A 15,184-nucleotide genomic window follows, 5' to 3' on the forward strand; every position below is an offset into this window, starting at 1 on the left:
CTAAAATACAACTAACTACAAACTCTTTAAATATATATATATATATATATAATGTACATCTACTATATGAACCCTCTATATTTTTTGTTTACATTAAAGAAAGGAGATTGCCAAGAACTAAACTTGCTATTCAAATAATTTCTAAAAGATTTGCATTCCTGCTCCAGTCTGTTTACATTGCACCTACTTTGCCTTACCCAAAGACACCATGTTAATTTACTTAGACCTGCCAAGTTGTATGATTTAATAAGCCATGCCTGCAGCTGGGGGATATCGTTTCTTTTCCAGTACTTGGCATGTCAATGTCTTGCTGCTGTAATCATGTAAACGAGTAATTTTTCATTATCTTTAGGGACCGCGTCTTTCAAATGAGTCAGTAAATGTATCTTTGAATCCCTTGGTGACTCCCATTGCAGATCTTGTTATTATTTAAGAAAATGTTAGCCAGTATTTTTCCATTGCAGGATGGATGCACCATAGGATTGGCCCTACCATGAACAGAGTGAAGCAGTCTTCTTATGTGGCAGATGCTGGTGTGGAGGATATGGTGCAGCAGCAGGATGTTGAGGGACAGATTCTTGATCATCAAAGTGCTAAAATGCTTTAGCAATATGACACATTATGACCATTTTCTTTTAGTGCCAACATTCATCTTTTCCTCACTTGATCTCTGTTAAATCTGTACCCCCGAAATAATAGCTGTGTTTACTGGTGGTAGAATTCTAAGACATAGCCCTATTAGCCTGGAAAGGGATTTCATAGCACCTTTGAGACTAATGGAAAGCTCAAAGCTGGTAGCATGAGTTTTCATAGACTTGAGCTTACATGCGTCTGAGGAAGTGGGCCCAGCCTATGAAAGCTCATGCTGCCAGCTTCTATCAGTTAGTCTCAAAGACACTACAAGATCTCTTTACATATTGTGTTTATTGGTGGCAGCCATCTCATTTAGTTCTGAGAATACAGAAAACCACAAGGCAAGTACAGATACCTTTCCTATTGGAAAATACTGAGTTAATTTAAACTGATCTGGGGAAAAGTCCTTGGTAATGCTGGGAGCTCAAGGAAATACTTTGGGATGAAGTAAACATTATGTGGATCTGGAAAGGACAGGTACAAAATTTTGGACTTTCAGTTTTGTTTTGTTATTTTAATCACTTTCAGTTCTGTTTGTGCTTTTTGCACTATGCAGTCATTACACTTTTATACCACTTTCACTTCCACAGCTGCATCCTACAGCATCTGGGATATCTAGTTTCATGAGTGATTTGTTGTGTGCCTTCTGACTTATGGCGACTCTAGGCACCCCGATCATGGGCTTAGGCTCTTTTGTGGATGTTGAGATTATGAGAGAGATGTTATCATGTAACTTTAATAATAAAATGTAAAGGGAAATTAGAGTTGCATTTTAAAATTGCCAAAATAATGTTAACTAACTAACTTTTTGAGGGGGGGGGGCGCTTATCTTTCTCTCAGGCTGAGAAAGTGTAACTTGTCCAAGATCACCCAGTAGTTTCCAGGCTGAGTGGGGATTCATAACGTAATATTTCCATAGTATGCTGCCATGGCAGTTAAAATGGAGTCAGACGTGTTGCTGTAATTGTGTTGTGCGAATGAGACCACTGCCCATCTTTAAAAATTGGATTAACAATTTGGTTCCGCTTCTCCTATCATAACAGTAAATTATGTGGATATTATTGCTTCTATTTGGATCACTAACAACAGATAAAATGGATTCAAGATTCAAGAAACTTTATTGGTTCATTCTCTTTGCTTTTGCCTGTTAACACTGCAATGTATAAATTTTCCTTCTACCCAGCTCAATTCCCCAATTCCAACTATCTGTATTAACATCTATTATTTTCTGTTTTCCTGTTGCCTCATGCTGTCACATGATCCATGGAAATCTATACTATACTGGGAAAATTGGCTCTTGCACCTAATGCTTTCCAGTTTGTGTTAATTGCAGGATTTGGGGGTGAAGACATACGGAATGTTTAAATAGGTGTTCCCTTCCCACAAGGCCCAGATACATTAAAGATACCAGATCTGGAAGCCAATCAGGGTCTGGCCTGGCTAATATCCGAAAGGGGACTGCCAGGGAATACCAGGTGCTGTAAACTATATTTCAGAGAAAGGCACTGGGAAATAATCTGTGAGCATTTCTTGCCTAATAAAACCCTATGAAATGCATAGGTAGCTTGCAGGAACATATATACACACTCACTCTCTCATGTACATACCCTCCCCCATCTGTTTGGAGGACATTGAATGAAGAAAAACTGTTAGAATCATAAATTTGGAGGAGACATCAAGGGCCATCCAGTCCAACCTCCCTGCCATGCAGGAACACACAACCAAAGCACCCCTGACAGATGGCCATCCAGCCTCTGTTTAAAGATCTCCCCTACATTCCAAGGAAATGTGTTCCACTGTTGAACAGCTCTCACTGTCAGGAAATTCCTCCTAATGTTGAGATGGAATCTCTTTTTCTGTAGTTTGCATCCCTTGCTCCATGTCCTGGTCTCTGGAGAAGCAGAAAACAATTACCTGTATTGTCTATTCCTTTAGCCAAGTAATTTATAAAGATGTTGAATAGCATTGGACCCAGTGGTCACTTCTCTCCAAGATGATGAGGAGTCATTGCTGAGCCCCCTTCAGGTTTGGCCGGTCAGTCAATTACAAATCCACTGACCGTTGCATTGTCTAGCTCACATTTTACAAGCTTATTAGCCAAAATATCACGGGGGACCTTGTTTTGTAGATTCTGCATGAAGCAGGAAAAAGCCATCCGCAGTGGATACCAAGGATGTCACAAATGCATCTCCAGGGCAGTTTTGCAACATGTTGTAAAAGTATGGAATTTGTTTTTGAAAGGTAAAAGATGGCCACAGCTGTGCCAGACCTCAGTAGGGATGTTGAAGAGACTTTTGGAAGTCTCTCATTCATAGAGTCACCAGAAGTGAAAATTGGCTGGATGACAAATAACAACAGCAGGAGCAGCAACAACTACAGATGGATACAATGGCCAGATTGCTGTTGGTACACTACACTAATGTTACACTATCAGTGGTAATTTCTTTAAAGTTCACACAGTAGCAGTGAGGAAAGGCAGACAAAGTCATTTTTACTTATGAGGTGGGGGCTGCTGTCTCAGAGCATCCCACTATTTTCACTGCTCTGCTCAGAGCTAGCAGCTTTCCCTTCCCAATGATGATGATGATAACTTTGTATGTCTTCTCTATAATATTTTCCCTCCTGCAACTCCCCTGCTCATGCATGGTCATGCATTATGCATCCCTGATAGATACATAAACTCATTGTTGCTACTTGCAAAATATTTTTGGATAACCCACTGGACAAATTAGAAGAAGGCGCATGTATAACATGTTGCTGCTATATGCATAACAGCACCAATTATGAAGTTGCTGTCATACTGGGCTTGTATAGATGTAATACTAAAGCCACAAGTTAGTATGTTGAGAGTGAGTCCAGCCTGCCAGACCACATACTTTCTCTGATTCTGGTACATCTGGAAGGAGTTTTGAAGCTTTAATTTCCTTTTAAAATTAAGTAGAGTTTACTGTGTCATTTGAACTGGCACAACCTGTTTTTAATCTTAACTACAGTTAGTAGGAAGAAGTCAAATCAAAACCTAGTTTTATGCAGCTGCCTTGTTTTCAATAATCATAGTTAAGACTGAGCACAGTTTAAAGTTTGAATGACATGCTAGTGCTCATGGGAGTTATAGTCCAGCATGCGTCACACAATCCATCTGTATGCTGAATTGTTGGACTAAATAGAAGTGGAAGCTTTCATTCTCTCAGTAATGGTGGTGAAAGTTGATGGAGGACGTGTCTGAAATTAAGGGGAGGTTGTTGTGGTTGTGTGCCTTCAAGTTGTTCCTGACCTATGGCGGCCCAAGAAGAACATAATAGAGGAATAATATGAAATAAGGCATTGGAGGCAATACATAGAAGTGTTATACAAAAGAGATAAGGAAATGAATGACACATGGAATGAAGAATTGTATGGAGATGAACCCCAAATCTAAAAATTGAAGTAGAATGCAATAAGAGAAATTGAGAAAAATACTGTAAATCCCCAGGAAAAGATGATATCCCAGTTGAATTACTTCAATGCACACAGACAGAAGCAACACTAGTGTTAACTAAACTATGCCAAGAAATATAGAAAACAAGGAGGTGGCCAACAGACTGGAAACAATCAATATACATCCCAACCCACAAGAAAAGACACAAAAGAATACAGCAACTATAGAGCCATAGCATTAATCTCACATGCAAGCAAAATAAAGCTCAAAAATCTGCTGCATAGGCGCCAACCATACATGGAGAAAGAAATTCCAGAGGTGCAGGTGGGATTCAGAAAAGGAAGAGGCACCAGGGACCACATTGCAAACATAAGGTGGTTAATGGAGTGCACCAATGAATTTAAGAAAAATAAATAAGCATACCTAGAATCAAACATTGGCCAGAGTGGAGATTGCAGTCAAGATATACAAAGAAGACTAGAAATGGGTAGGACATCTATGAAAGAACTAGAAAAGATCCTGAAGAACAACAAATGTACAACAGATGTACAACAGATCACTAATGTCATAATAATCCAGGCATTATTACATACGGATGTGAGAGCTGGACAGCGAAGGAAGCAGACAGAAAGAAAATCAATGCATTTGAAATGTGGTGCTGGGAAAGAGTGCTAAGGATACCATGGACAGTGAAAAAGTCAAACAAATGGGTCCTTGAACCAATCAAATCAGAACTCTCCTTGGAAGCCAAGATGTTGACGTTGAGGCTATTGTACTTTGACCACATAATGAGAAAGCATGAGTTACTAGAAAAAAACAATAATGTTAGGCAAGGCAGAGGGTAGAAGAAGGAGGAGAAGACGGCAAGCAAGATGGATGAACTCAGCTGGGGGGGGGGTCACAAACATGGTTTGCAGAGATTGAGCAGATCCATAGGATCGCCATGAGTCAGGGCCGACTTGGGGACAGCTAACAACAGCAGATAGTGCTTCCTTGCTAAATCTCACTGGGTTGCCTTTTCCAGTACTGTGTGACAAGGCATCCCTTCCAACATGGAATTTGATATCAAAGTTCAGTCAGAGGCAAAGAGGGCCCTCCTAGCTGTAACAGTGTGATTTCAAGATATACAAATGTATTAAGTAACCTTAAAATAAAATAAAATAGCTGTACAGATGAATGTTGATGCCATCCCATGCCTTTGCACTTTCCTCAGATAATATTTCACTCTTAGATGTGTTCCATAGGCTGCTAGTATTATAAAAATCAATCTTTGCACTCTCTTTCCAAATTTTATTGGGTGCATAATATCCACGCCAGTGAAGATTGCAAAACTCTTTCCATTCTAACAGCTAAACCTCATGGGTTGAATTTTTCCATGCTTCTGGACTAAATTCAGTTTGCTGAAATACAATGCAATCCAGAGCTATTAAAACTAACAGCAATGCCCTCACATTGGATTCAATGAGATGTAGATTGCCTGCTCCTGTAGGTAAAAGACGCAGCATGGGGTACATTTCACCATATTTTGCAGCACCCATGGGGCAGTTTAGGACCACAAAAGGCATTTTTTTAAAAAAAAAATTAGAAACGTGGTAAAAATACCCTCGTTCTCCCTAGAGGCATTTTAGCGACAAAAAATCATCCTGAAAGAATTTCAGTTTCTTCAAGAAAGAAGGATCTATCCTAGCTCACCATCTCAAAGTAAGGCAAACACTGGTTAGCCTTAGTGATGGCTAGTGTTGATATCAACCATGTTAGCTGTGATAAAGGACAAGAGAAAAGAAAATGCTGCAGGGAAGGAATGTTATGTTCCCAAAAGTAAGGATTTCTTAGGTCCTTGTGTTCATTTTTTAAGAAAGTGCTTTTTGTTGCATTCCTTTAAAAATGTGCAAATTTTGTTAATTTCCTGTCAAAAGTGAACTGAATAAAATTCTGAACCAATTGCACTGAAAAATCTAAAAAGATGTAGCTCTTCCCAGGACCGTGTTTTACCTGCCTGTCATGTAACTGTCAAAATGAGGAATCTAACAGTAGACAGAACTGGCAACTTAATTGAGCATCACAAACATGGCTGAAAACACAGAAATTTGAGAGCAAAGCATCCAGAGTTCCAGACCTGAATGGATGGATCTGTCAGTTTGCTTTTCTCCACAAGCTCTTTCTATCCCATATATAAAGAGATCTGGTAAAATTAATTTTTCAATTAAAAAAACTAACGCTTCCGGGCACAATATAAGGTGTTGGTAATGACCTATAAAGCCCTAAATGGCTTGGGCCCAGGATACCTGAAGGACCGCCTCTCCCCGTACATTCCGTCCCGCACCCTCAGAACATCTGGGCAGCAATTACTTAGGGTGCCAGGGGCTAGGTTGACCTCTACCACGAGGAAGACTTTTTCCATCGCCGCCCCGGCCCTTTGGAACACGCTGCCCACAGAGCTCCGCTCGGCCACCTCCCTGGCCCAATTTAGAAAGGACCTAAAAACCTTTCTATTTCAGATGGCATTCCCGACCAAAGTCCAGTGGGCCTCCCTTCCTCTTCTGTGGCAAAGAGGACTGGCTAACGCGGGTTTTATTCTGTTTTATTTTACTGCTGTGTAATTGTTTTAACCTGAATGTATATGTTGTGTTTTATTGATATTTGCTGTGAACCGCCCTGATCTATGGAAGGGCGGTATAAAAATAATTTTTTTATTATTTATTATTATTTAAAAATGAACTAAATCTGTCACCTGTTTGCTCCTTCAAGAGCAAATAGGTGACAGATTTACTTCACTCTCCAGTTGCATAGCTGTTCCCACCAGACTGTGATCCTGGCTGATTTTATTGACTATTTTATTGGGAATTGTTGTTTTAACGTTATTTTAGGGTGGGAGGGAGATAGAGAATTGGGTTTGATATGTCTTGTTATGTTTTTACTTGTCGCTTGTGCTGTATTTTTATTCTTTTGTTTGTTGTTACCCGCCTTGATCCAATACAGGGAGAGATGGGATACAAATAAATATTATTATTATTATTATTATTATTATTATTATTATTATTATTATTAAAGTAATTTATGGCAAGCCAATAAATTTCCCAGGGCTTTCTTAGGTAAGGAGTACTCAGAGGTGTTTTACAATTCCTCTTCTTTGAAATATAGTCACCCTTCCCTTTTTACGGGGGATCTGTTCCAGACCATCACCCCCATAAAAATGGAAATCCGCCAATATTCAAGACCTATTGGCTTGAATGGCAACACGCCCCTGTGGGCACCCATAAACGTATGCCCCATTTTAACACCCTCCGTTTGCTCCTCATGAATAAGCGAGGGACATGGATTCAAAGTCCGCACAAACAGAGGGATTACTGTATAGCCTACACCGCTTGGTATTCATTGGTGGTCTTTCATATAAGTACTTACCAAAGCTGACACTGCTTCGCTTCCAGGATCAGACAGGATCTGGTGCTTTTAGGGTACAATATTTAGGCCCTAGAATAATAGCAAATTTGGTAACCACGGATAATGTTAAGCAAGCATTACACCAACCAATTATATTTGGAAATGTGTTTGGTACTTGATGGGGCCTAAATACTGTACCCTAAAGACACTCATATGATCTTGGAGGCTAAGGAGGGCCAGCCCCAGTTGAATGGGAGACTGACAGTGAATACCAAGTGCTGTATTTCAGAGGAAGGAACTGGTAAAACCACCTCTGAGTATTCCTTGCCTAAGAACCCCCCTATGAAATTCATGGGCTCGCTGTAAGTTGACAGGCAACCTGAAGGAACGTACACACAAATAATGTATGCAATGGGGAATATAAATTATATCCACCCTGTCACATAGCAATAGGGCATGCAAATATGAACTTGCTCTTCTGAAGTTCTGAATATTTTTTACTTCTTATTTTCAGTAGCTGTAACATGATCTCATTCAATCTTTTACAGACGAGAGCAGAGCAATCCCAAGGTGCATACTTCTTGCCTGAGTTTGCACTCTCTCCGCAAGGAAGTTTCTTGGAAGATACCGCAGGAGAACAGTTCCTTACCTACCGCTATGATGATCAGGTTTGTCTGCTGAATATGAAAATCATGACATTCCTTTCATCTTTTCAGTGAGACTCTGGGAATTATGTGTTCACAAAGCAGACCATTTTCTAATGACTGGTGTATATTTTTTTTAAAGGAAACTAGGCCATAATGAATAATTATTAATTTTATTTATTTTTACTGTAACCTCCCTCCCTCAAAATGTGAATTTCAAGCTGTGCCCAAAAAAGGGGAACAAGAGCAACACTACAAAAAGCAAAAGCTGTAGAAATGCAACAGCAATACAGATGGATGAATAGCAGCTAGAATGTCAAATTCAAAATAAAGGTTTGCAGGAAGATTTCTTCTGTTAATGGGAAAGACACATGGCAAACAGCTGAGAATGATAACATTTGCTGAGTTCAGGTATAACATTTGGTTTGGTGCTCCTTGAAAGAGCACAATCCTCCTCACCTCATGCAGAAATCAGAATTGGAAACCATGGAGGCCAGGTCTTTCCCTGTAGCGCAAACCAATAATATGGCATTACATCTGCACCAGACCATAATGTTACCCAACAGTTGAAATGATAGGTATGGAGAGTGAAGTAGCACCCTGCTCAGATTCAGCCCTATTTAACTGTGGTTGCCTCCATTGGGATGTTTGACAGAGGCACAGTTAACAGTAAGAAACAGGCCTACGTACCTAGCATATGAAGCACTTTCTGTTTGGAAATATTATGTGCAAGTCCAACTGAAGCATGTGGAAGAGTAATGAAAGCATGGCATGGCGGTTTATTCATTAGAGTGTTCCAGTCATAGATTCCAATGTTAATTATGGATGGACAAATCATTCTTGTTTTGCTTGGATTATATGGTTGTCCTGTTCTGTTCTATGTTTTTAGTCATCTGAGAAGGTTTTTCTGATCAGATCTTGGTGCATGTCTTCCAGGATCATGCAACAATGGTGATGAAGAAAGAGAGACAATATCTGCCAGGTCCTTATAGCCTCTTCATCCAATGCCTTACTTCTTTCAAAGATGCCTGTAGCCTGCTTCCATCGCATGACACACCAACAAAATTCCAGCCAGTTTGCATATGTGCTTGTGCAATCTGCACTAGAATTAGTTCTTGTTGTGTGTCTTCAAGTCATTTCAGATCGATGGAGCCCTGGTGACACAGTGGTTAAATGCTGATACTTCAGCCATTCAAAGCCACAAGATTGTGAGTTCGATCCCAGGCATGGTTCCGGGGTCAAGTCAGCCTTGTATCCTTCTGTAGGTCACTAAAATGATTACCCAGTTGTTGGGGGCAATTGGCTTCCAGATTGTACACTACTTAGGGAATGCTTAAGTGCACTGATAAACAGTACAGAAATGTACTTGCTATTGCTATGGTGACCCTAAAGAGACCCTATCACAGATTTTTCTTCACAAAATTTATTCACAAAGTGTTAGCCACTTCCTTCCTCTAAGGTTGAGAGTGTGACTTGCCTAAGGTAACCCAGTGGGTTTCCATAGATTTGAACACTGGTTTCCTCGAGTCCTAGTCCAGCACTTGAACCATTATTTCATACTGAGTCTTGCACTAGAATTACTGTACTAGACATTTTATACACATGATCATAATACCAAAGTCAGGATCATCCATGCAATAGTATTTTCAGTTTCTGTATCAAGATGTAAAAACGTGAACAGTGAAGAAAGCTGACAAGGGAAAAAACCCTACACATTTGAAATGTGGTATTGGAGAAGAGTTCTACCGAGACCATAAACTGCCCAAAAGACAAATAAACAGGACTGCAAGCAAATCAAGTCTGAACTTTCACTAGAAAGAATAATGATTAAATGGGGACTATCATATTTTGGAGTGGACAGATCATGAGAGAACTTGAGTCACTGGAAAAGATGACAATACTTGCTGAAGTATAAAGCAATAGGAAAAGAGTGAAGCTAGTGGCTCATTCACAGTAGCCAATCACAGCACTATGATTCCATTTTAACTGTCATGGCTGCATCCTATGGAATCCTTGGATTCCCTAAACTGAAATTCCCAGACTCCATAGGATGTTGCTATAGTAGTTAAGGTTGAATATAGCACTATAATTATGTAGTATGAAAGGACCCCAGGTTACATATGGATTGATTCAATCAAGGGAACCATTGCCTTGAGCAGATTGGATCATTACAAGGTCTTGGAGCTCACTCATTTATAGGATTCCCATAAACCAAAGCTGTTTCGATCACGCATAACAAGAACAATCAGTTTATATATGCATTTGTCATAGACTGCTCACCTTATAAGCATTTTTCCATATACAATTATATGCACTTTTATTTTATTTTTTTATTGTAAATCGTGCATTTTGGTACATTTCAAGGCCAGATACTGCATTACAAAATTTGGAGATGTACAAAATTGAAATGATAATTGTATTCTGATTTGTATATTATTTTGGGAGGTGTTCATTGTGTTGGGTTACTCTCACGTGGTCTGAAGAAACCTTACATGCATCCTAAGTGAATGCTTGGATTTTTCTTCCTCCGGTACCAATACACTTTGCTTTAAAAAAAAAAGTGCCTTTCTTCATATTAATGTTCTGGAATATGATCCATTAAGACTGGACAAACACAGGCATTAAATATACATTTTTCCCTATTATTATTTCACAGTTTTGTTTTATTTTGCCCTTGTTGAAAGAAAAGGATTTCTTTTTAAAAAGTGAAATTGTAAAGAGATGGTAGTAATGGATGAAGCAGTGAGTCTGGAAAATAACAAGCCATGGTTCTTCTAATTAGATCAGCAATGCATACTTCAGAAGCCATAGATACATTATGCTAAATATGGAATAGAGATATAACACCAAAGAAAGCAACATGAAAGACACACTGTTAATCTTGGCCGAGGATCTAAAGTAAATCCAGGAAATGTGTGGCCTGGTGTAGAAATTTAGTTCTAACACACAACGTGTCCCAGAAATCCATTGAATTCCACTTCAAAATTATGGGAATTGCATTCATGGATATTTACAATGTACTGCAATGCATAAGCCAGGCTTTGAACCATGGGTTATTTCTCCTTCTGTATTTAAGGATGCTACAGATCATAACTGTCATCAAATACCTACAATTCTACTCCAAAAAAATAAAGTTATAACTTGTTAAGTTATTGTTGTAATATAATATATTATACCTTTGCTATTAAGCACTAATTAATAAGTATCCCGTTACTAGCAACTTGTTTCTTCCAAACTCTCTTGTCAGCTACAAAGCTATCAAGAACAGAAACACATTGCTTGACTTTTAATTAGGCTTGAAACTAATTTGTGGGTGGGGATGGCATTTGGTTTGAAAAACTAAATAGCTTTCACTTTCAATTATTTTTGGAAGTGACTGAAAACAAAATCACCTTTTCATTTACTTTGGCCTCACTTGCCTGCACTCTGTCAACTGAGTTTGCCTTCCACACTCTATGATATAGCCAAATCTGATTGTCCACATAATACAATGATACTAGATCCTAAAGTACAAAGACACAACTCTGAATACTAAAGTTAGAATCACCCAAGCCATTGTATTCCCCATCACCATGTATGGATGTGAGAGCTGGGCAGCAAAGAAAGCAGACAGAAAGAAAACGAACTCATTTGAAATGTGGTGCTGGAGGAGAGTGCTGAGGATATCATGGATGGCCAAAAAGATGAACTCTTAGAACAGATAAAGCCCAAACTCTTCCTGGAAGCCAGGATGGCTAAACTGAAGTTGTCAGACTTTGGACACACCTTGAGAAGGAAAGTTTCATTAGAAAAGGCTATGATGTTAGGAAGAATGGAAGGTACAGTAGTAGAAGGAGAGGAAGATCATAAGCCTAGAACACAAAGATAGATTCAGTCAGGGAGACCATTGGACTGGGCCTGCAGGATCTGAGCATGGAGGTAGAGGATGGAGGTCTTGGAGATGTCTCATCCACAGGGTCAGCATGAACCAAGGACAACTTGAGGGCAGCTAACAACAATAATAGTCTCTTTGAGAACCATTGGTCTAGCCCTCTGAATACTGTTGGACTACATTTCTCTACAGTCCTCACCATTGGTTATGTTACCTAAAGGAAATGGAAGTTGCAGTTCAACAGCATCCTGAGGGATACACAATTTCCTGTTGTAGAGGAACTCCTAATAAAGTTGGTGTTGCAGTTCTCCAAGGAAGAAAATTAAAAAAAACCACAATGATTTGCAATGGAGAAGGGACCTTCATGCTAATGTTACACTTGGCTGCCATTTACAGTGTAGTTTGGTCAACGTTACAGTTCAGCATTTCCTTCCTTTAGTCTACAATTTTCAATAACTTTCTTTTGAAGAGAGTAATTACTTTTGAGGGTCGAAGAAGGAAGGATATGATCTCTACATAATATAATCTGGAAAGTCATACCGGAGCTTGTGTGTAACGTTGTTTAATATAATGCTGCTGCTTAACACATCCTTCAAAGAGCATCTGCTATCTTAAAAAGACTTTGTGTTACTTTGAAATGAGAAACAAGTAAAATATTAATGGGAACAACTTGCACTCTTTTACTGTAGCACCATTGCATATGGATTCATGTTCTTCCCTCATACTTCATTATCTTCAGCTTATATGTTAAAGAAAGGCTGTATAAATTCCTTTATATCCTGTTTTGTAGATATTAAGGATCTACATACAGATGGAAAGCTTTAGTGTTCCACATGCTCACAAATTATCAGATACCTTAGGGAAAGAGGAAGCAACAATTTGCCAAGACAGTATCTCAGCAGGGTCTATTTAATAGCTATACAACTATTGAACACCAAACTAGTTGCATTGATGTGTATTGGACTTAGACCATAGAGAAATGGCTTCAGATTCAAAGCATGGAGAAATTACTTCTACTCCTGGAGTTCCAGAGCCAGCATGCCATTTGGAACATGGGAATCATCAGCCACTGACTGTCTGGGAAAGCAGCCAAATGGCTGGTAAGACCAGCTCAGGTCCCAAACAAACCGGCTTGCACAGCCAGTGTGAGGCAACAGACAGTCTTTGATTTAAAGTCCAGAGTAACAAGTGAAGAGGTTTTACTAGAAGATTTGTCAAAATGTCCGAGGTCCAGGGTATCAGATAGGCAGGTTGATAAGGCAGTCCAAAGTTCAAGGGTTCCAGAAAGTCAAGACGGGTCAGCAGTCCAAGAAGCAAGGTTTCATCCAAAGAGCAATGGGAGCCAGAGACAGAATACTTTCCCCAAGAAGGTCAGATAATCATTGGTAACCAGGCAGACATCCTGCAACTGCTTATATGGACATGCTGCAGGTGTTCAGGAGTGTCTGATTGCCAGTGCGTTTCTGATAAAGCCTCCACGACCTTCAAACACACTTCCTTTCGGCTTAACGCTGGCTGAAAATAGGCAAATTTCCTTGATCCTCCTTCATGTCAAAAGACTCTGCCACAGGGAGATTTGGCTGCTGAACCTTTCGAGAGGCCACAGACTCTGCTGGAGTGGGCACAGCAGAGCTAGAGCCGGACTCAGGCTCCACAGCTGCAGACTCAGGTCCCAGAGGAGACTCTGACTCATCCTCCAAGTCCTCGTCTGGGCATGACATTGACTTTAAACTATGGTTTGAATTCACTGGCTTGAGTGCTTGGCCAGAGTGACCCACTCTGGTCTGGTGGGAAGGAATATTTATTCTCTGTCCAATGAATGCCCAGCAGTTGCATGTGGGGTGGCATCAGTTTTGCCCAACTCAGGGGGCAGAAGCTTTCCTGCACCTCCTGGTGGCAGGGGAACCATGCTTAAGATCCTCCCATGTGAATCCCATACCTGTCAACCCAATGGTTCCAGCATCAGGCTGCATGGTTGGGCTCATCAGTCAACAGGGGAGCTGGTCAGTCCCTGATTCCAGACTATCAGCAATAAAAGTTGTGGCCTACATCTTCCATCAAGCATGTTTATTGGGCTTTGGGGCTTTACTGTTGGTTTGTTTTTAAATATGTTTTTATTGAATTGTTTGTATTTTAATTATGTTGTGAGCCGCCCTGATCGGAGGAAGGGCGGCATATAAATAAAAATTTTATTATTTATTTATTTATTTATTGGTGTATTATTTCATGCAGAATGGAACTCACCCCTGAGTGTGCATTGTGTATTCACTTTGACAGACAATTGCACAGACATAAAGTATAGTGCATCATATAGGGCTAAAATAACTTTTTTTTTGCAGTTCACATTTAACTGCCTGTAAAGTTTATTTTGGTGTAGTGTTTGAGCACTTTTGTCTTTTAGACATCCCAGGCCAGAAAGAAAACATCTTCATTCTTATCCTGAATGATCTTAGAAGCTATTCAAATGTTTGGACTGGCTCTTGGACAGCTTAAGATGTTAACTGTATTTTTTCATAAGAAATAGTCAGTTCACTCCTTTTTATTGCTTTTCTTCATCATTTTATTTTATATTTCTACCCTTCCAGCTGCTACAACAAAAAAGCTATTTTCCAGATATTATTGGTACTGGAAATCTTCAGTGCTCTTGTTTTGTTGACACTCCAAAATATTGCCTCCAAGTAATAAAACCAATCCAGAAGGGAGACCACCAACAATACACGGCAGTGAGTGCCTTGTTGGGTAGATTTCTGCAAAAGATCCTCCTTTCAGCCTATTTCTTTTTCTTCGATCAACCAGATTACACTAATCCAGTACATTCCAGATAGGCTGTACTGGAACTCCTATAATTCCCCAACCACATTTCCAGTGCCTGGGATGATGGGGTTTGCAGCCCAGTGCCTCTAGAAAGCTGCAATGGGAGAGCTTGTATAGTAGGAGTGTGATGATAATGCTTTGCAGTTTGCCACATACAGAGATTTTTTCTTTGCCCCTTTAAATTCCTCTTTGTAAACTGATAAATTTTCCACCTACTGAAAAATTCATTTTCAAATGAAGTAATGGATTTTATTGCTTAAGTACATACTTTACATAAGTTGAGCAGTTAAACAGTGTGATGCGGCAGCTAAAAAGGCCAATGCGATTCTAGGCTGCATCAATAGAAGTATAGTGTCTAGATCAAGGGAAGTAATAGTGCCACTCTATTTCACTTTGGTCAGGCCTCACCTGGAATATTATGCC

The 15,184-nt window shown here is 39.7% G+C and overlaps 1 protein-coding gene across 3 annotated transcripts in view; it reads left to right on the forward strand.

The window, feature by feature from the left end:
* Positions 1-15,184, forward strand: part of ADAMTSL3 (ADAMTS like 3) — a 221,016-nt gene that overhangs the window by 52,044 nt on the left and 153,788 nt on the right. For all 3 annotated transcript variants that reach the window (XM_042475404.1, XM_042475402.1, XM_042475403.1), the window contains one exon: positions 7,981-8,100. In XM_042475404.1, the coding sequence (XP_042331338.1) occupies positions 7,981-8,100 (120 nt within the window). The remainder of the gene's footprint in view (positions 1-7,980; positions 8,101-15,184) is intronic.

The sequence above is a fragment of the Sceloporus undulatus genome, chromosome 6 (genome assembly GCF_019175285.1).
Source record: "Sceloporus undulatus isolate JIND9_A2432 ecotype Alabama chromosome 6, SceUnd_v1.1, whole genome shotgun sequence".
Lineage (NCBI taxonomy): Eukaryota > Metazoa > Chordata > Lepidosauria > Squamata > Phrynosomatidae > Sceloporus > Sceloporus undulatus.